At 39.1% G+C, this 22388-nt stretch overlaps 1 protein-coding gene across 1 annotated transcript; it reads left to right on the forward strand.

Moving 5' to 3' along the window:
• Positions 1-1910: 1910 nt before the first annotated feature.
• Positions 1911-22388, forward strand: nt5e (5'-nucleotidase, ecto (CD73)). The gene is made up of 10 exons (XM_083535092.1): positions 1911-2423; positions 6753-6972; positions 7136-7324; positions 10535-10732; positions 14136-14290; positions 14439-14547; positions 17443-17592; positions 18841-19041; positions 20081-22072; positions 22174-22388. Exons 1-9 carry the CDS (start codon positions 2088-2090, stop codon positions 20245-20247), a joined length of 1725 nt encoding a protein of 574 aa, XP_083391218.1. The 5' UTR covers positions 1911-2087; the 3' UTR covers positions 20248-22072; positions 22174-22388.

Consider the following 22388-nt stretch of genomic DNA (forward strand, 5'->3'; position numbering starts at 1 on the left):
TTAAACTCTATTGAAAGGATTTGTTTTGTAAATATAAACAAAGACAAAACAATCTGGGAAATTAGTGCTCGTTTACTTGTTTTGGGAAAAGGAAGGTCTTCACCTGTCACTTTTCGGACATCTAGGGCAAGTTCATTCCACTACTTCGGTGCCAGAACAGAAGAGTCTTGATGTATATCTATCTCTTCACCAGAGAAAAGGTGGGACCAGTAATGCAGGGCTAGATGATCTCATTCAGCATAGTGCAGTGTGATAAATGATAAGGTCTTCCGTGTAGGAGGATGCTGGTCTACATTTGGCTTTGTAGGCAAGCACCAGTGTTTTGAATCTGATGTTTGCAGCTACCGGAAGCCTGTGGTGGGTTGTGTGGAACAATTTGGGTAGGTTGCTGCATTTTGGATCATTCGCAGTGGACGAATAGCGTTCGGCGGTTGACCTGCCAGTGGAGAGTTTCAGTAGTCAAGTCTTGATTCCGGATAATGCACCGTTCACAAATTTGTTTGATTTGAGGTTCCCAAATAGAGGAACATTTGAAAAACTCCACTTATATGGCATTTGTTGCTCTGTTTGAGATATGGAATTTGATGGATATTATACATTTACACCATTTGGCAGAAGCCCTTATCCAGATCAGTTGAGGGTTAAGTGGCGCTTGATAGTGCTGGGATTTAAACTTGTGACCGTCCAATTCAAAGTCCAATGCCTTAACCACTGGGCAATCACCTCCCATTATCACATTATTCTACCAAAAGTTTTTGGACACCTGTCTATCCCACTCCAGATTTAGTCTCTCTTTTTTTTTTTTCCTGCACAGGTTTTCCACTATGTTTTAAAGTGTGAGGCTTTGGATATTTTCATCCTTTGCAGTGATCCAGTTCTGGCATGAGCGACTTACAGTTATGTCATTTATACATCTTAGCAGGTTTAGCAGTGGCAGCTCACAAACATCCAATCGAAAGTCCAACATCTTAACCACTGAGCCACCACTTCTTAAATCATGTGTTTATGGATATTGTTCAATGCGTTGTCATATTTTTGTTCTTTTTTTTTGTTTCAGTAAAACATAAATCTTAAGAGGTCATCTTAGACTGTTGGACAGATTTTGTAGAAAGGAGGTTAGATGTCCTTCCATGCTATTAAAAATGAAGTGTTTCTGCAACTTGTTTAATGCATTGCAAAGCTGGAACAGTTTTGTAAACAGAAATTCTAAGACCCAGACATACAACACTATTGCGTGTTAGAAACTTTGTAATAATAAGGTTCGCTGTCCAAACACTTCCAAAAAAACAAACTTGTGCTTATGGATGTTATTGTTTAATGCATTGTTCAGTTGCAATAGATTTTGATCTTTTTGTTTTAGCACGGTAAGATTTCCACATGCTAACAAAAAAATAAACAATGTGTTGCCAGGCTGAAACCGATTGTTGGCTTAGATGTCCCTGTACTTTAAAGTCATTCAAAAAGTATGTGTTTATGGATGATGCATTGCCAAACTGGAACAGATTTCTGGCCTTTGAGTTTCAGTAAATAGAAATCGTAAAAAAAAAAAAAAGGCATCCTACGCTATTGCGTGCTTCTATGCTTAATAGTAAGGAGGTTAGATGCCCACATACTTTAAAACATCTCCAAAAAAACGTGCTTATGGAATTTTGGTGAATGCATTGGCAACAGCTTATTGCCCATTTTATTTTAGGTAGAGCGGAACTCTTAAGACAGTGCCTACACATCTTACACTTATTTACTTAGAAACTTTAAGTAAGATAAGAGGTTAGATGTCCACACCCATTTTCTAACAATGCGTAAGAAAATGGGTGTGGACATCTAACCTCTTGTCTTAAGAGTTCCGCTCTACCTAAAATAAAAAAAAAAGTCTGTGTTGAACATTTTGTTTTTCCTTGTAAAAAAAAAAAACAAGTGTGACTGCATGCTCTGTAGGGGTCACTAGAAGTGTGCAGTTTGCGCATCAGTGCGCGCGGATGGTTTGTGGGAAGGTAGAAATAACGTTCCGCCTCTGCCATTATAAGACTCGATGGCACGCGCTTTGTGCGCATTGAGCGCGCTCCCCGAATTGAGGCGCACTGGACGGTATGCGCGCGCCGCTCGGTCTTGCGTTTTTCCGCTTTCTGCTGCTGCTCTTGCCGCTGACGGTTGCAGTAGCGGCGGATTGGGAGCTCACGTTGCTGCACACCAACGACGTGCACGCCCGCGTAGAGGAGACCAACAAGGACTCGGGCAAGTGCACGAAGGGCGACTGCTTCGCCGGCGTGGCGCGGCGGTTCACCAAAATCAAGGAGATCCGGAGCAGCGAGAAGAACGTGCTCCTGCTGGACGCCGGGGATCAGTTCCAGGGCACCGTCTGGTTCAACCTCTATAAAGGCAAAGAGGCGGCGTACTTCATGAACAAACTCGGCTACGATGCCATGGTAAGTCGCGATGGAGCAAATCCAGATGCGCGCCGCCAGATGTTTTTTTTTTTTTTAACGCATTTTAGGCATGCATGCAACACCAACGTTTGCGATTTGGAGGAAATTCTCTTATTCATTTCTAGAAAACCTCTATGTGGGATTTGAGATGTAGGTTTGATTGACACAGAACTAACTAAAGCGCGTCTGCAAATTGTGTTTCTATAGAAACTGATAAATATTTACTGCAAGTTATCAGTGGTGAGAGTCGTGTGTGTGTGTGTGTGTGTGTGTGTGTGTGTGTGTGTGTGTGTGTGTGTGTGTGTTCTTAATGTTTCCTAACACGACAAATAACACGACAAATCCTCTTTAATCCTGAAGTTCATCGAAGGAGTTTGGCTTCTTTTTTTCTATAGTTTTACAGGTGTTAAAGGAAAAGAAACAAGCAAATGATCTTGGCTTATCTCTTTTTTTTCCCCAAAATAAAGTACACAATAGACACAATACCAAAACAGCAATTACTTTTGGCATTTGAGGAACGATTCGCTACCACTGTAACAAAAAAAATACAAAAAATATGCTTTGAAAAAAAGGAAGGAAGGAAGGAAAAAAGGTGTAATGTGTGTAAAAGAAATATCGCAGTCCTAAAGCAGAAATACAAAAAAAAAAATGTTATTTAAAAAAAAAAAAAAAAGTTATGAAATAAATATTAGAATAGAAAATAAAACGTACAATTGAATTTCAGAGCTAACACTTTGTCGAGTAATACCTGTGCCACTCTTCAGAATAATTACACACTAGTGTGAAGCGATATTTTGGGCACTTTACTCGCTTCATTGGCACCTTTCAGTGAATAAACCCCGCATTCCATAATTGTTAGTTTTGCCCTGATCCACCAGATGAAACCCCACAGCCTGCATTGTATCTAAGCCATGTTTAGTTTACAACTACGTAAGCTTCAGCGTCCTCGTTGTTTTTTTCCCCCGATCTCAAAATGAAGCCATAAAAGATTTTTGTGTTACAGGCAGAAAAAGATCACACAAATAGAAAGTAATATCCAAAACAAAATTGATACGTTACTCCATAAACCTTAAAGAAAAAAAACGTTAGGGGCTTTTTAAACGTCCCACATTAGCTCATATAAGAACCTCCACTTTTCTGGGAAGATTCATCTTGTAGGTTATAGGAAGTAAATGTACAGTGAAGATGCTTAGGGTTTATCCTTAATATAGCAGGAGATCTTCCACTCCAACATAAGGGATGTTCATGGAGCTGGCATCCTAAAACCTTGCGTGTGTGTGTGTGTGTGTGTGTGTGTGTGTGTGTGTGTGTGTGTGTGTGTGTGTGTGTGCCTCCAAGCTTGTGTTAACAGTTTGGAGAAGAAGTACATATGAAAAAGATGTTCAGATCTTGATGTGTATGTTCATGTGATAAACTTCTCAATATGTTTAGAATATGGGAATATGGAGAGTTAGATTTTCCTCCATGGGGTCCAAGTTTACAGTTACGCTCTCTATCTATCTAAGCTTCTCTCTTTTTTTTTTTTTTTTTTTAAAGATATAGCTTGTTATGATACTGAGAACCTTTAGAAGTCCCATGAGGGGAAAACTGAGATTCCTTGCATTAAAAAAACATCTCAGGAACTTTCAGTATATCAGCAATATAATGTTTTCTGCACCACTTTTTTCTGGGAAGATGTTCCACTAGATTTTGGAGTGTGCTTCTGGAGATTTGTAGGCATTCAGCTTGTAGGTTATAGGGAGTAAATGTAGGGTGACGATGCTTAGGGTTTATCCTTAAAATGTTGAATATGTCATTATATCAGGAGATCTTCCACTCCAACGTAAGGGATGTTCATGGAGCTGGCATCCTAAAACCTCGTGTGTGCCTCCAAGCTTGTGTTAACAGTTTGGAGAAGTACATATGGAAAAGATGTTCAGACCTTGATGTGTATGTTCATGTGATAAACTTCTCAATATGCTCAGAAAACTCAGAACATTTAGAAGTCCCATGAGGGGAAAACTGAGATTCCTTGCATAAAAAAAACATCTCTGGAACTTTCAGTATATCAGCAATATAATATTTTCTGCACCACTTTTCTGGGAAGATGTTCCACTAGATTCTGTAGGTTATAGGGAGTAAAGGTAGAGTGAAGATACCTAGGGTTTATCCTAAAGTTGTTTAATATGTCACTATAGCAGGAGATCTTCCACTCCAACATAAGGGATGTTCATGGAGCTGGCATCCTAAAACCTCGTGTGTGCCTCCAAGCTTGTGTTAACAGTTTGGAGAAGAAGTACATATGGAAAAGATGTTCAGATCTTGATGTGTATGTTCATGTGATAAACTTCTCAATATGCTCCGAAGATGGGCACATGGTGAGTTAGACCCCCTCCATGGGGTCCAGGTTTACAGCTACGTTTAATGTTGTGGAATATTATATAATATTATAATATAATGGAGTATCTTTTTTCTTCTCTCTTCTCTATCTAAGCTGCTCTTTTCTTTTTTTAGATATAGCTTATGATACTGAGAACCTTTGAGAAGTCCCATGAGGGGAAATCTGAGATTCTTTGCATTAAAAAAAACATCTCAGGAACTTTCAGTATATCAGCAATATAATATTTTCTGCACCACTTTATTTTTATAATGAAATCACTTTGTAAATGTTGCGCATTTGCCAAATAAGTCTGTGTGAATTCACTGCTATAGAAACAATGACGTATTAGAAAGACCTGGGATTTGAATCGGAGCTCCCAGACATGCTGTTCCAGATAATTAATAAACACCCTGTGACACACTGAGATACATGAAACATAGAAATGATGGATGAGGAACAGAACGTTCTACACTATCTCCGTTTTCATTCTGAGGTTCGGGGGGAGGTTGTAGCTGTGAATGTCACAAGATGGATTGTTTGGGTGGGAATTCTCAACCTCAAGGTTCTCACATAAGAAAGTCTCGAAAATATTTGGTTTAAAAAGAAAGAAAGGGCAGCTATGTAATTTAATATTCCCATTCCACATTTAGTATCCAGCTGCTGTTATAATAATCTCCACTCTTCTGGGAAGATGTTCCATTAGATTTTGTGGAGATTTGTGCCCATTCAGCTGCAAGAATTAAATATATAAATTCTTTTTTAATTTATATTCAGATGATGAATTAAAAAATTATTTTGCAAAATTTAAATAAATAATAAAAAAAAAATATATATATATATAATTTATTTATTTTTTTTGGATACGCTTCATGCATATTATTTCCATTTTTTGCACAAATAAAAAAGAAATTTCTACATTATATAGCATTTTATAGTATATTTTTTAAACTAATATTTTATAATTTAGAACAATATAATATTTTTACTTTAGAACAAAACTCTTCCCGAGAAAAAGCCTTACTTCTGCCTGGGAATGTGAGCTTTGACCCTAAGTGTGAGTGTGTATCCGGACAGATTAAATGCAGTGGAAACAAAAATAAAGAAATTGTCAGTCAATAATCGGAGCACTAAAATAAACTGCAATAAAATACAGAATCGGTGTCGAACTCCTGGTTGTTTGGGGGTTTCATTTCCAGGTTTTTTTCTCTGAAGTCGTATTTTTTTTGGTTGTTGTTTTGAACATTCACTTTTCTATATAAGGAAATCCACTTGGGAGCTCTGAGTCACGGTATGAACCTTGTCCTGAAAGTGAGGAAACACCTAGTAAGCCAAATGTCTTCCATCATTGTTTGGTGTTGGTTGGTTGTCACGGGTGTAGTCTTGGAAAAAATTAGGGTGCTGAACGGCTAGCGAACTTGTGTAGTTTGACCACCTGGAAGTACCTCCAGTGACTTGCTAACCACCAGAGCCGTAATTATAGCGGCCAGTCCTTTTTTTCGACTGGTCGTTTGGGACACCAGACTCACGTAAACAGTGAAGGCGTTTTTCCCCATGCGGTCCGCATTTTCCGAAATGCGCTTCCTTGTCGTCCTGTTCCTGGAGTTAAGGCGTCCCTCTGAGTTTGGCTGAAAGCCTCAACCTGTTCCAATCCCAAGCGAAGGCTTTGATGCTAAGCAAAGCCTTTGTAAAGGTGTAATAAGCATGGAAGGTTTAGGGTTGGCCTCTCGTTTCATGGCTATAATAAGCGTGAAAGATTTGCAGGTGGACCTCAGTGATTTTACAGCAGTAGGCCGCTTCTGGAGCCGATCGGGCACAGCTGCTTTTAAATCTCTTGGGTTGCGGTTTTCGGATTATCTGGAGAGTTGGGTTTGTTGTTCGCGTGAGGGACGTGTTTTGTTTTTCGCAAGTTTCCACGTTCCGTTTCGTTGACATTAAGCCCTTTCTTTTATTTTTGTGACTCCACCTTGTAGGCTTTAGGAAACCATGAGTTCGACAATGGAGTGGATGGCCTCAAGCCTTTCCTACAGGATGTGAATTGCACTGTGCTCAGCGCTAACATCAAGGCTGTTGACCCTGTCGCGCAACAGATTAGCGGGTTATATTTCCCTTCGAAAACGTTCACCGTCGGCAACGAGAAAGTCGGCGTGGTCGGATACACGTCCAGGGAGACGCCGTCTCTGTCGATGCCAGGTACTTCGAAATTCGACTATTCCTTTTAAAGTGGAGTTATAAATCAAGCCATGCTAAATAAAGACCGTCTGAGGCTCTCTTTTCGTAACATTTTTGTCATCATTATTAAACCATAAAACGGTGGTGTAGTTGTTTTTTTATTAAGGATTACTTGGTTTCTCAGGACCGCACCTGCATTTCGAGGAGGAGGTTGCTATTTTGCAGCATGAGGTAGACAAACTCGGCACCATGGGGGTTAACAAGATCATCGCTCTCGGCCATTCTGGATTTGAAACGGACAAAGAGATCGCCAGAAGGGTCCGCGGCGTGGACGTTGTGGTCGGAGGACACACCAACACTTTTTTATACACAGGTATATTTCTTTTAAAGGAACTCTATTTTAAGGAAGATTGATCAAATAATCAATAAAGGTTATACACAAGTCAATTGAACAATTGAACTTATATAATCACTTTGTTAATGCTTTATAATAGTTTACTTTTTTATAATGTTCATTTAGTCCATCGTGATATTTTTTTTATAATGTTTTCATTCATAATCTTCACTGTGATCCACAGTTTCAAAGCTTTTTCCTTGAATTACTTTGATTTATATGATCAAACCCTGTTATTGTTATTTAGTGTTTTATTATGCTTTGTGACTGGTGACTTGGTCATCAATTCGCTCTTCAATAATGTTTTATCAGGGTTTCCCTTAATAAGGCTTTGATTCACTTATTCATAATGTTTTACAGTGCTTCACTCGGTCATAATTCACTCATTTATAATGCTTTAGCACGCGTTCATAATACTTTACGGTAAATCGTTCATTCATAATGCTTTACAGTATTTTACTCCTTCATAACACTTTTCAGTGCTTCACTCCTTCAAACACTACAGTGTTTCACTCCTTCATAATGCTTTACAGTATTTCACTCCTTCATTAAACTTTACAGTGCTTCACTCGTTTATAATGTGTTACAGTGCTTCACTCCTTCAAACACTAAAGTGTTTCACTCATTCATAATGCTTTACAGTATTTCACTCCTTCTTTAAACTTTACAGTGCTTCACTCGTTTATAATGTGTTACAGTGCTTCACTCGTTTATAATGTGTTACAGTGCTTCACTCCTTCAAACACTAAAGTGTTTCACTCATTCATAATGCTTTACAGTATTTCACTCCTTCATTAAACTTTACAGTGCTTCACTCGTTCATAACGCTTTACAGTGCTTCACTCGTTTATAAGGCTTTATAGTGCTTCAATCGTTCATACTGCTTAACAGTATTTCACTCCCTCATAACACTTTGCAGTGCTTCACACGTTTATAATGCTTTACAGTGCTTTACTCGTTCATAAGGCTTTATAGTGCTTCACTCGTTCATACTGCTTTACAGTATTTCACTCCATAACACTTTACAGTGCTTTACTCGTTCATAATGCTTTACAGTGCTTTACTCCTTCATTACGCTTTATAGTGCTTCACTCATTCATTAAGCTTTACAGTATTTCACTCCTTCATAACACTTTACAGTGCTTCACTTGTTCATAACGCTTTACAGTGTTTCACTCGTTCATAATGCTTTACAGTGCTTCACTCGTTCATAATGCTTTACAGTGCTTCACTCGTTCATAACGCTTTACAGTGCTTCACTCGTTCATAACGCTTTACAGTATTTAACTCGGTCATAATTCCCTCGTTCATAATGCTTTAGCACTCGTTCATAATCCTTTACTGTAAATCGTTTTACACCAAAGGACTCTTTCGCAATGCTTTACAGTATTTCACTCCTTCATTGATGCTTTACAGTAAATCACTCGTTCATAACACTTTGCCATGCTTCACTCGTTCATACTGCTTTGGAGTTTTTCACTCGTTCATTATGCTTTGTCAAACAAAGCATAATGTACAGCTTTACAGTATTTCACTCCATAATGCTTCACGGTAAATCCCCCGTTCGTAACGCTTTACAGTGCTTCACTCGTTCATAACGCTTTACAGTGCTTTACTCGTTCATGACCCTTTACAGTGCTTCACTCGTTCATAACGCTTTATAGTGCTTCACTCGTTCATAACACTTTACAGTGCTTCACTTCTTCATTAAACTTTACAGTGCTTCACGCGTTCATAACACTTTACAGTACTTCACTCATTCATAACGCTTTACAGTGCTTCACTCGTTCATAACGCTTTACAGTGCTTCACTCGTTTATAACACTTTACAGTGCTTCACTCGTTCATAATGCTTTATGTTAAATCACCCCTTCATGACACTACAGTATTTCACATGTTCTAATGCTTTATGGTAAATCACTCATTCATAATAACTTATTCTTAGTGCTTTACAACAAATAATATTTTCATAATCATTTGTTCATAATGCTTTACGGTACGTCGCTCTTTAATGGTGCTTTACATAGTTTACAAGTCCATAGTTCAAAACGCTTTACTGTAAATCAGTTCATAATGCTTTATTACACTTTTTACTTCGTCACAATGAATCATCATTGGACTAAATCAATCATCCCCAAATCCCTCACTTCACTTCCATCATTTCTTTCTGTAGTATCTTAGGAATTTGTTCACCTTCTGTGGATGATCGTGTGGAAACTTTTACTGATCTGGATCCCGGGTCTCCGAACACCTTTGCCGAGTGTCATTTGTAACCCGACCCGCTGCATTGCACCCATTTGTTCTCATTTCACGGTGGGATAATCCCATTTTCCACCAATACAATCCAGCCCTCTGCCTGAAAATGTACCAGACTGTAATATTATCCCCCTTTTATATTATCCACTCAAAAAAAAATCAGATTTAAAAAACACATTTTTACGATATTTTACTATACAACAATACTGGCAAAAGTATTGGGACACCTGACCTTTCCTGCTATATGTGGTTCTTTTCCAAACAGTTACCACAAATCTGGAGAGACTCACCCGTACAGGACGTCTTTAGATGGCGCTATAATAAAATTTCGATGCAATACACAAAGTGAGCTCCTTGAAGATCTGATTTACATGCTTTGGAGAGGAAGATCTTGCTGCTATAGAGCTCTGATCTCATCCCTACTGAACACCTTTGGGATGAATGTGAACGCTGACTGCACCCCAGGTCTCCTCACCTACATCAGTACCTGCCTTTCATAACACCCTTGTGGCTGATGAACACAAATATCCATCACTCCAAAATCTAGTGGAACATCTTCCCAAAAGAGTGGAGGGAATCATAAGAGTGAATTTGGACTAGATGTGGAACCCGACGCTCAAAAATCACATACCGTACTTATGACTAGGTGCCCCAATACTTTTGGCAATATCTTTGTTACACACTTGTGAGCTCCTGGTCTGGGTTTTTGAATAAGGAACCATACACATAAGCATACACACCAGATGACAATGTTTTTGATAAAAAAAAAAAAATAGAATCCCGGGAATAGAATCCAATCTGCAGTATAATTTGCGGTATCTTTTGTTGTATCAAATTTAATTAAAATATAATGAGAATTTACCCAATATAGCGGGGATATAAGTAAAGAGTGTGTGTGTGTGTGTGTCTGTGTGTGTCTGTGTGTGTGTGCAGGCAATCCCCCATCATCTGAAGTTCCAGTAGGACCCTACCCATTATTAGTAAAATCCGAAGACGGTCACCAGGTGCCAGTGGTCCAGGCGTATGCTTTCGGGAAATACCTCGGCTATCTCAAAGTGACTTTTGATGCTAATGGAAACGTGCTAAAAGCCACAGGAAATCCAATTCTCCTGAACAGCAGTATCATCGAAGGTGAGCCATGGAAGAAAACCTGAGGTTTGGTATTTTATAGGACTCCATATGATGAGCACTAATGGGGGGGGGGTGTTAAGGGCTCAATAGTGGCAGGTTGTTGTGACTGGGATTTGAACTCATTAGCTTCAGATCCAATGCCTTAACCACTAAGCTTCCACCTCCACAGATAGATACATCCAATGAACATAAATATAGATTGGTAAATAGAGCGACAGATCGATAGATGGTGGAGAAACCACACTTCCTGCTGACTCAGAACTTTTGCACAGCCCAAGGAAGTAAAACCACATGTCCTTCTAAGCTGGGTTTTGAATGCAGTGTGTCATGTTTTCTGCAAAATCTGTGGGGGGGGGGGTTTAAAGACGTATCGAACGCAATGTACCTATTAAACATTGAAGGAATGAACATTGTGGGTGTGTGCGGTACAATTAGAGCTTGTAAAGTTAATTGTTAATGTCAGTGAGTTAGAAAAACATGTGCCACCACCTCTGTGCCTGGGAACAAAGAAGAGTCTGGAGGCATGTTTTACAATGAGCAGTGGTAGAGGATAGAGGGAGTGGGGTGCGGAGTGGGGTGCAGCGTGAGGTAGAGGAGCGTTGTTCCGGTTTTGGCTTCGTAGGCGGGAATCGGGGTTTTAAATCTCAAGCTGGCAGCGACAGGAAGCCGGAGGAAGGAGCGCAACAGTTTGTGGGGTAACCTAAAGAGGACTTTGTTCTGAGAAGTTTCCTGTGTTGAAACTTTTTTATTTTTCTTTTTTTTAGAACTGGAAACTTCTAAGTAATAATAAAAATCATAATAATAATTACAGGAAAATGAAATGGGGTTTGGTACAGAAAATCACGCAGCAATTCTACATTGTTTCTAAGTTTCTTTAGCAATGTTTAGTAATAATGTGTGTTATTTTATTATCATGTTTGTTTGTTTTTTTTTTTGTTTTTTAGTCCAGGAAATGATCTCACGTTGACCGCATTCGCTGCATAACATTATGTGAACTTCTAAAATTCGAATAATGTATGCAGCGAATGCGGTCCACGTGAGATCATTTCCTGGACAAAAAAACTGTTAAAAGCTTTTTGCTAGAGTTTGCTAAAATTAATTTTATTATAGTTGTTTTAATAGAAGTAGCAGATCTAAAGATGAAAGTGCGTTTGTCCGAGTTAATTTTAAATCCGGAGCTGTCGCATTTCCATGCTCATAATTATGTTCAGATCGAAAGGACATAGATCAATGATTAATAGCTGATTATTATTAATGATTAATTATTTCAGTGGAAATTCAACTGATCCGGGTTCAAAATTGAACCCGCTTTAATCTTTATTACGGAACTTGTTGTTTCAAAAGAATCAATAAAAAGGCCCTTTTATCTTTAACGTTTCATCTCTCAGGACATGTACCTGTCATTAGCATTGATCTTTGTCATGCATCTGCCAATTAAAGAGTAATGAAACCAGACATTGTAGTGCATTCGAAAGTATTCAGACCCCCACTGTTTTTTTTTTTTTGTTTTTTTTTGGTTATGTAAACCCGATGGTTGCTAGAGCACCCGAGATCCTGTGTGGAGACAAAGTTACAGAAAGACGAACATCACTGCAGCCCCCCACTGATCTGGGCTTTATAGCAGTGGGAGACTTGCTTCAGTGCAAAACCCATGGAAGCCTGCTTAGAGTTTGCCAGCATGCACCTGAAGGACTTTCAGACTGCATGAAACAGGATTCTCTGTTCAGATGAAACCAAAATTAGACTGTTTGGAGGAAACCACCACTCATTACCGACCTCAGGTTCACGTTTTTATTTGACCTCTTATCTGACTCCAATTAGATAAAACATAATAAATATTTGCATAGGTTGTTCTTTTACTAATAGTATAATTTGGATGGATGTTTGTTTAGTTATTCTGATTAAGCTCTGGCATTACACTCGTTCATTCGGTTCTCATAGTCGCACATGATCCTAGTATGGGCCTTATAATTAATATACTGGTCAACGGTCATAAGCGAATCAGTATTGGTCGCTGCCAGAGGTTGGACTATACGCTTAAGCGGCCGCTCTCTGCGTGCTCAACTTTAAACATACTTTATTTAGTCCCCTTAGAGGTGACACTTAATTATTACAATAATTATTTCTAACCACAGGTAATGAATAGAATAATATTGAAATGTTTAGAGGTTGAGGCTGAACCTATTTAGAGTGATCAGAACTGTTACTCTAAAGGGAAATACATATTGTTAGCCTCCACGCTTATACGTACACTTAAACTAACGCCAAGTGCTAGTCGTATCTCTCAAATCCTCAGCTGATGTATTATTCACTATCTAACTGGGATTTAGGCCGAACCTAGCCTGATTTCAGCCTTACGGTAACTACGGATGCAACGTTATTACTTGCAGTGTCAACACTTATGAGCAACACAGAATAAAATCAAACATAACAATTTATTAACCAGGGAAGAAAATCACTATACAAAGCCAATTCATAGTTCAATTAAAATATAAGATAAATACAAACCAATAGTATTTATGTTTAAACAGAAGATATATAAAACCTTTTATGTAAGATGTGGTGTTTGAAGACCAAGGGTAGCTCTCCGGGGAGCCTACTGTATTCCAGATAAAGTTCTGGTTCTCGAGAGGGGTGTTGCGGGGTCTTGGTCTCCTGCCGTGAGTCCTGGAGGAAACGTGTTGTGTCGTAAAGAGTTATTTTGATGTCCTTGTTGCCTCCCTGTACTCTCGGGCATCCATGCCGTGTTCTCGGGGAGGGCCGACCTTTTGGTCAGGATCAAGCAAAAGTCTTACAAACATCTCTGGAGAAACCTGAACGTGACTGTCCACTGACATTCCCCATCCATCCTGACCCAGTTTGAGAGGATTTGCAATGGAGATCGGCTGAAAATCCCCCAATCCTGGTGCGCAAAGTTTGTTACGTCCCACCCAAGAAAGACTAAAAAAAAAAGATTTAATTCTGTAATTACTGCCAAAGGGGCCTCAACTAAGTGCTGAGTAAAGACTCTGAATTATTATTATTTTTAATTGACACAATTTAAGAACTATATTTTCCAAGAAATTCTCAATTTGAATGATTGTAGTATCAGGAAAAATGAGAAAATAGTGAATGAATGCTTTCTGAATGCACGGCTCTGTTCAAGCCACTGAACATGAAAACTTATTTCAGACACGACTGTTAGGAGTTATAATGCTTTCATTATATACAGCACAGTATAAGTGGCTGTGGGGCGACGTCTCCAGTCAGAAGATGGAAAAACATTCTTTTTTTGGGTTAGACAGTATTTAAAAAAAAGTAGCACGAATATCTGTTTTTAGTCCAAGTTTAATAACAATTTTTATGTACTATTATGTTACTATATAACATATATAACTACATTAGCCCCTTGTTATCCTTCTAGACCCAAACATTAAGACAGAAGTGGACGCCTGGAAGGTCAACTTGGCCAATTACTCGTCTCTGTTCGTGGGGACGACTCTGGTCTATCTGAATGGGACGTTTGAAGAGTGTCGATTTCGCGAATGCAACCTGGGAAACTTGATCTGCGATGCCATGGTCAGCCATCAGTCATTATTTAAAGCGATAAATGCCCTCGTTGATGTCGTAGATGCAGACGAATGATCATTTATTATTTGACGTGTTTTTTTTTTTTTTTAGTTAATGTTTAGTTTAAACCAGTGTGGCGTTCTGTCCCTTTTCACAGGTCCATCACAACATCAAATATCCAGACGAACTCCAGTGGAGCCACGTTAGTGCCTGTATTTTAAATGGAGGAGGAATAAGGGGCCCTATTGATGAGAAAAACAGAAATGGTGTGTAGGTGTGTGTGTGTGTGTGTGTGTGTGTGTGTGTGTGTGTGTGTGGTTGCACACTATACTGTAGATTGCAAGACTGTTCTCGCTTCTGTGACAACAGTGTTTGTGCTGTTGAAAGCAGAGGGGATTAGCAAAATTAAACTAGAAAGAAAGAACGAAAAAAAAAAGAAAGGAGGGATGGAGGAAGCAAGAAAAGATGAAATGTATACATAAAAAGCAGATATTTTTATACAAATAGATTGAAAGAAAAAAATGGAAGTGAGACAGTAAGTTCATAATTCTTTAAAAAAGTTGCCAGTTATAGTGATTTTCATATGTAGTGCAGATTATAAACACTAAATCCGAATTAGTGTGTGAGAGAATTTGATTTACATGAACCAGGTCTGTTTCGGAAATTCATCTGTATTATGATTAAAATCCACCAAAGAAAAGGGGGATTTTTTTTTTCACTCTTTTTATTGATATTTTTCTTAACAATTTCAATGAAAGATAAAAGAACAAAAATCCAACAGAAATAAATAAATATATTAATAAATAAAAAAAATGCAAATGACAGTATTGTGTGTCAGGTATGATGAGAGTTTACTATAAAACTTTGTACAGTATATAGCAGCCATAGTGTGTGCAACATATACAGATGATGTGATGACTGACAGTTCTGTGCAGTACTTATAGATATGAGCAGGGAATATCCTGCTCCACTCCAAAAGTCCACTTAATCAGTATAAAACGAAATTATTAAAGTTGACAAACATTTTTTGTATTATACAAAAATAAAAGGATTAATAGATAAATACTGAACTTCTGAAAGAAAATTAAATATTAATCACCAGAAATGAAAACGCTTAAGGCAATGACCAAACCCAACAATTACATGTTTTAAGTAAACATTTTATTCATTCAGTCCAATCACTAACCAACTGTGTCTTACCAGTGAGTGCTGCAAGAGTTAAAACAGAACATTGGCATATTTATAATGTAGTTCATGAATAATTTATTTTGCTATCATTCCCATTAATTTGCTAAAGGACTAAAAACAAAATCCCATTGTACGAAAGACTAGTATACAACAGCCAACTGTGACAAAGACCTGTGACAAAAAAGCCTTTTGAGGAGATATGAGGAACCTTTATAGGAACCATATTTGTTCATTATCGATTCTTTATCGTCACCGGTTCACTGATGGAGACGAGTGCAAAACTGTTCGTGGCAATTGTAGTCCTAAGATGAACCTGCAGTTCTTGCCCCCTTTTTTTTTTTAAAGGGGTACCATCCACTCTGATGAACCATACATGTGTAGCTCGATCCCCATCTTCCCTTCTTGATTTTTGAAGGTCATTAAACTGCTTACCCCAGCACTTTTCTCCAAACAGAGAAGTATCTTCTCTGAACAGTCTATTCTTGTTCCAAAAATGAACAAAGAAATAACACACAGGACCATAAACTTCCTCATTTCTTAAAAAAAAAAACCAAAAAACAGCCTGAACTGCTACTGCATGTTCACAGAAGAGTTAGTTTTCTAAATTGCCTTCATATTTCTTATGGCAAAACAAATATGTTTGTCTCATACAGATCTACACTATAAGAACAATGTGGACAAAAGGTCCACAAGTCCTTTATGAGCATCCCATGAATGCAGTGGCCATGCATTTCACACCTAGACCTTCGGTGATGTCCTACCTGATTCGTTTCAGCTCAACCACTGCTCTAGAAAAGCAGTATAACAGAGCGCTGCATCGAAGACAGCAAGAGTGAATGCCATTACTAAAGCAAAAACCCAATTAACACAATTCAACAAGTCTCCTTTATGCCTTTGAACTGTTCGTCCGGCATTTCCTCGCAAGATCCGAAGTCCATGTCCTTATAAGTGCGACCAAATCAATTTCTTCTCCTCCATTAGCCATTGTGGAATGAAAAAACGGCCGTTTGAATATTCACCAACCGGGCATAACGTTATGGCCACCTGCCTAATATCGTTTTGCTGCCAAAACATTCGTGACCCTTCAATCATCAACAGCATGAACTTCTTCAGCAGTTCTTCAGCTGGACTACGGGGACCAGCCTTCGCTCCCCACGTGGATGAATGAGCTTCGGCCGCCCGGGACCCCGCCCGGGACCCCGTTGGATGGAAAACGCAACCTTGTGGTAGCGATCCCAAGAGGGACGCCATAAAATGAAGAGAATGGTCTATTGGGGATCGTTTCATGTGTTCATAGGTCAAAATCTCACGAAATGCGAAATCCGCAGTACCTGCTTTCGTGTCCCAGTACAGTTTTGCACCCTCACGACTTCCTCTCATGTCTGCGTTGCACACGTTATTCCACTCTTACCACAACAGTGTTTCTTTTGTTACTGTGTAAACGCTGTGGCCGAAACGGTTGCAACGTCTTGCGACAAATGCGATTTGTCAAAAGCGGACCTGCCGCCTGCCTAACCAGTGGTAGATGCAGTTTCTGTAGCTAAAAAACGATTCCAGTAAGAGTGAACATTCCTCTTTTATATTTCTACTACTAATATTTATATTTATTTATATTTCTGCATACTGATGGTCTAAGTGCGGTTTTTAAAACAAAAAGCTCCTGCCCATGTAAAGCAGATCATCATAGAGCTGGAATTTGTACACATTGTCATGAACAGTTTTGGGTCTCCGAGTTGAAATGAAGTCTACCGTTAATGGTACTGCATCCAGAGACGACGTATATGATCGTGGGATCGCAATCTATAGATTTCTTTAAATCTAAATTGGGACAAATGTCAATTGTTAAAAGTGTTATACAAATCGAATTCAACTTATCGTCCTCAAGATGCTAAAATTCAACTCATTCAGTCTTGTGCTGCTTATGGGCCTCTGACGACTTGATCCTGACCTGTGTGGTTGATTTTGTATCTCAGGTAGCATCACTATGGAGGATATTCTCTCTGTGCTGCCGTTTGGTGGAACGTATGATCTGGTTCAGGTGAAAGGCTCTACACTGTTTCGGGCTTTCGAGCACAGCGTACACAGATATGGAGGCTCCACTGGAGAGTTCCTTCAGGTCTCAGGTATTTATTTTTATACTTCATCTCGATGTACAGTCTTCTTTTTTCGGCTTCTCCTATTAGGGGTCACCACACGGATCATCCGTCTCCACACCCCCCGGTCCTCTACATCTGCCTCTTTCAAACCAACTACCTGCATGCCAGTTTTCATCTCTTTGGTCTTCCTCTTTTCCTCCTGCCTGGTGGCTCTATCCTCAGCATTCTCCTACTGATATACCCCATGTCCCTCCTCTGCACATGTCCAAACCATCTCAATCTCACCTCCCTCACTTTGCGCTGTCCCTCTAATAAACTCGTTTTTCCTGTTTTTTACTCAATGCCACTGTCTCTAAACCAGTATTTTATTTCCAATATCCGGTGCCACCAAAAAAGAGTTCCTCTTTGTTCTCTGTAGGTTTTTTTCCCATCTGATTTCATTTCTGTCACCGGTATTTTTTTTTAACTTTATTATTCAGGGTTCTGTAAAGCTGCTTTGTGCCAGTTATTGTTTAGAGCACGGGGTTTAGCGACGCCCTTGAGAGAGAACACTATTGTAACAAGGTACCGTTGTGCAAGGTTTCGGAGTCGTTACAACAGACGTTATTCTCATCTAAAAACGCATATAACACTCGAGCCATACAACAGCTTCAGGGATGACATCATATTTTTTGTCAGGTTTCAATCAACATCCCTGAAGCTGTAGTATTGCTCTAGTGTTATTATGTAGTGTTCTATGCTCTTCGCTCCACTTTTCACCAAGACCAATATGGCGTCGCTTTGCTTCACATCATTACTTCGTCTTTACTGTCTAAATATGATGTTTAGAAATCACTGTCTAAACATCATATTCGAATGAATATCAGTAACGTGTAGCCAAGAAGCTCATTGGCTAGAAAACGGGTCGAGAGTGATTTGAAAGGCTTTATCTTGCAACTTCCTGTTTGCAAAATTGACTAGCAGCTTACAAAGCACCCAGTTTGTCTTCCCTTTTATTTTTTCAAGTATTTTTTTTAGCAGCAGAAGTAGTAGTCCGACTCAATTAAAAACTGACTATCCCTTGTTTTTCCTATCCCGCTAAAGCACGTTGTTCTTACCAATGTATTTTGTCCACAGGACAGCAGAAGATAAACCTCATGGGAAAGTCTTATCTGTTCAATTAATGATCCAAGTAGGCTGCTGTTATTTGTCCTCTTGAAAATGGTGTGTGTGTGTGTGTGTGTGTGTGTGTGTGTGTGTGTGTGTGTGTGTGTGTGTGTGTGTGTGTGTGTGTAGGTTTTCAGTTAGAGTATGACCTCACTAAGCCCCCAGGTGGAAGAGTGAAGAAGGCGCTTGTGCTGTGTACTGGGTGTCGTGTGCCGCATTACGAGCCCCTGGACCCCAATAAAGTCTACAAGATCGTCATGCCGTCCTACCTGGCGGACGGAGGAGACGGTTTCTCCATGATAAAGGAGGAGAAGCTGAAGCATGACAGTGGTGAGTGGTGAGCCGTATGCACTATATATACACTGTATTTCCAAAAGTATTGGGACACCTGGTCGAGTATGGTATGTGCTTTTTTTAAACATTGCATTCAACATTTAGTCCCAATTCACTCATATAATTTCCTCCACTCTTCTGGGAAGATGTTCCACCAGATTTTGGAGTGATGGATATTTGTGTTCATCAGCCACAAGGGTGTTATGAAAGGCAGGTACTGATGTAGGTGATGTGAGGAGACCTGGGGTGCAGTCAGCGTTCACATTCATCCCAAAGGTGTTCAGTAGGCATGAGATCAGAGCTCTATAGCAGCAAGATCTTCCTCTCCAAAGCATGTAAACCAGATCTTTAAGAAACTCACTATGTGCATTGCATCGCCATGCTGGAACAGGTTCTGGTTTCTGAGTTCAAGTGAACGCAAAAATTTGATTATAGTGCCATCTAAAGACAATCGAGTGCCTTTAGATTTGTGAAAGAACAGTCACAGGGAGCACCGTGTACATCCAATAAGCCAATTGTGTTGACGTCACCTCTCCTCACAGCCGTGGGCTAAGATCTTGGCTAAACTGACCGTTAACTCATGAGCTAATTGAAGTTAGCACACAAACCCATGACAGTCAACAAAAGACCAAACAAAGGAAGTTAAGATGCTGGACTTCTGATTTGGATGGTCATGAGGTCAAATCTCAGCACCACCAAGATGTCACTTGAGCAAACCCCATAACCCAGATTATTAAATCAGATTATATTTTAATATACTTTTATAATTATTTTTAGCTCCTCAGTATAAATTCTAGTGCGATCTGGGAAAATGGTGCCCCCAATTGCTTTACTGCATTTGTTCTTTAATTTGTATTTATTTATTTGTATAAATTTTTTATTGATGTATTTCAATGGAAGCACAACAATGCAAATCAGACAAAAATCACCTCAGTCCAATTAAAACTCAAGGATGAATCAATAAAATTGGAGAAAACAATTTTTTTTTCGGAGAAATAAATACATTTATCGTTCATGCCTTTCAATTTCTTCACAGGCGACCTCGACATATCCGTCTTCGCTCGCTACGTGACCGAGAGGCAGAGGGTCCACCCTTCCGTGGAGGGACGAATCCGTCTCTTTAATTTTGCTGAAGGAATCTCGAGTCCGTTGGCTGCTTTACTGCTCATTGTTCTGCTCTGGATCTCGCGTTTAAGCTTATAAGATCAGGAAGGTATCGCAGTTGTAGCAAAGGATTTTGGTTCTTTTTAGTTTAACGAATAGATTGTGATTTATTTATTTTTTTTTACTGATTTTTATAGAGAATTCTATCAACAATGTTTGTTTTGTATAGTTACAAAGATGTTTATTTGTATACACACTGTTCTTTAGCGTTTAGGAGAAGAAAGTCTGTGAGAAAACGTGCCGAGAAATAGCTTAAATATGCAATTGAAAAAAAGGAGAAGAAATTTTCCGGAAGGTTTCAAATTTCTGAACCTTCCTTTATTTATTAATTAATAATATAAATTCTTTTTGATCTGTATTCTGTAACTGCATTGTTTTCATGTTGAGTTCTAACCTCACAATGTTCATTTAACCACTTTCTATGATTTTTTTTTTTTACATTTTCGGATGTGGACGAATATATAGACACCTGACGTTTTCAGCCGTATGTTGATCTTCTCCGAACTGGTCCCACAATGTTGGAAGCACACACTTGTACAATTGTAAAGGACGTCTTTGTGTGTGATAGAATTCAATTTTGCCTTTACTTCAACCAAACCTGTTCCAGCATGACCAAACCACCATCATCTGCTACAGAGCTTTGAACTCACCTTCAGGAGGAATTGGAACGACACCTCCGGTCTTACCAACATCAAACCACAAAATCTTCTCAACCACATTCCAAAATCTGGTGGAACATCTTCCCAGAAGAGTGAAGGTTAATATAGCAGAAGTAAATGCGGAAATTGATCAAAAAAGTCAATTGTACACATACTTTTGTCCGTAGTGTGCATTATCTCTTTAAATTCCAACTAAACCAGCACCGCGCCATGTCTACATGCTGTACCACATGCTGTATGGATGTTTTAGATAAGATATACCTTTATGCGTCCCACAATGGGGGAGTTTTCCTTGTTATCTGTATGTTGGAACATGTTTAAACCGAGCAAACAGTCAGCAGCAGTGCATATCTTGTCCGCTGACCTCTTATCTAGACTCCAATCGCAAAAAACAGCCAAAACCTCGTATCGTAATCCTGAGCATTGTCATGGCTGAAATGTGTTTGAAACGGTCTAAAAAAAAAACTATATGGTTTTGAATGTAATGTGTATACGATTTAGTTTATTTTACGTTAAAGCATCGCTTCATCACTCCATTTTAAATCAGAGATCTGTGATTCGAGGACATGCTGAAATCCGGCTGAAGAACGAAGTCATTGTAATGCAGTGAAAAAAATAAAAACTCAGACGAGTTAAACAAAGGGCCGCATTGTGACCGGCGGTTGCCGTTTGCACCGGATTGACCTCGGATCGAGCGGCTCGCTTTATTTTGGTCTCTGCGGTTTCACCGTAGGTATGTACGCGCCAACTTTTTAAACGTTCAGAATACAGGCTTCACTTTGAGAACGGCTTTGCAGCTGCAGGAAGGCAGCCATCGAAAGAAACCAAAACGCAGGAAAATCGTCATATTTCCATGGCCCCGTTACCATGTTGTACAACAGCAGCGTTTCGTCGTTTTTTTTTTTTTTTTTTTTGGGGGGGGGGGGGGGGGGGGTATTTATTAATTTTTAGTCTGCATTTTTTGAACTCGTTCTAAATCTCGGAAAAGGAAGCAATGCTTCGTTCGTTCAAATGGTAATGAATAGAACAGAAAACGTGTGTGAACTGTTGCACCACTGTATTCTTCTGGATTGGATTGATTGGTTCCGCTAATAGCATTTATTTGATTATATATATATATATATATATAAACATTGTCATTACAGGGTTTCCCCAAAATACACGTCACAAAATTCAGCACCACGTGTGAAAACGCTGATGCGGTAGTGTACTGTCAATAATTGAACGTATCACGGGACGTAATTTAGAGCGATTTACAGTACGGTACTGTAAAAACGATACCACGTGGATTGTAAAGTCACTTAAGATCATGGTGTTTGCTTTTACTTCTTTTTCTCTTATTTGTTCATACACACGGGGCCCAAATATTCTGTGCGGATGGACTTTGTTTTGGGAGACACCAGACATGCAGTCATGTTTTATTTATTTTCTCATTTCCGTCATTCAAACGTGTTTATATTCAGTGTGTGTTTTATAGTGGATGTCTGGAATGGAGAATTAAAGCGACTCTCTGTAAGTCTT

Source organism: Silurus aristotelis, assembly GCF_946808225.1.
Source record: "Silurus aristotelis genome assembly, chromosome: 29".
NCBI classification, from domain to species: Eukaryota; Metazoa; Chordata; class Actinopteri; order Siluriformes; family Siluridae; genus Silurus; species Silurus aristotelis.

Excerpts from the sequence above, each read along its gene's own strand:
- nt5e (XM_083535092.1), top strand. The coding sequence starts at position 2,088 with ATGCGCGCGCCGCTCGGTCTTGCGTTTTTCCGCTTTCTGCTGCTGCTC. Across the intron at positions 14,291-14,438 it reads ACTTGATCTGCGATGCCATG|GTCCATCACAACATCAAATA; the intron begins GTCAGCCATCAG and ends CCCTTTTCACAG. Across the intron at positions 19,042-20,080 it reads GAAGCTGAAGCATGACAGTG|GCGACCTCGACATATCCGTC; the intron begins GTGAGTGGTGAG and ends ATTTCTTCACAG.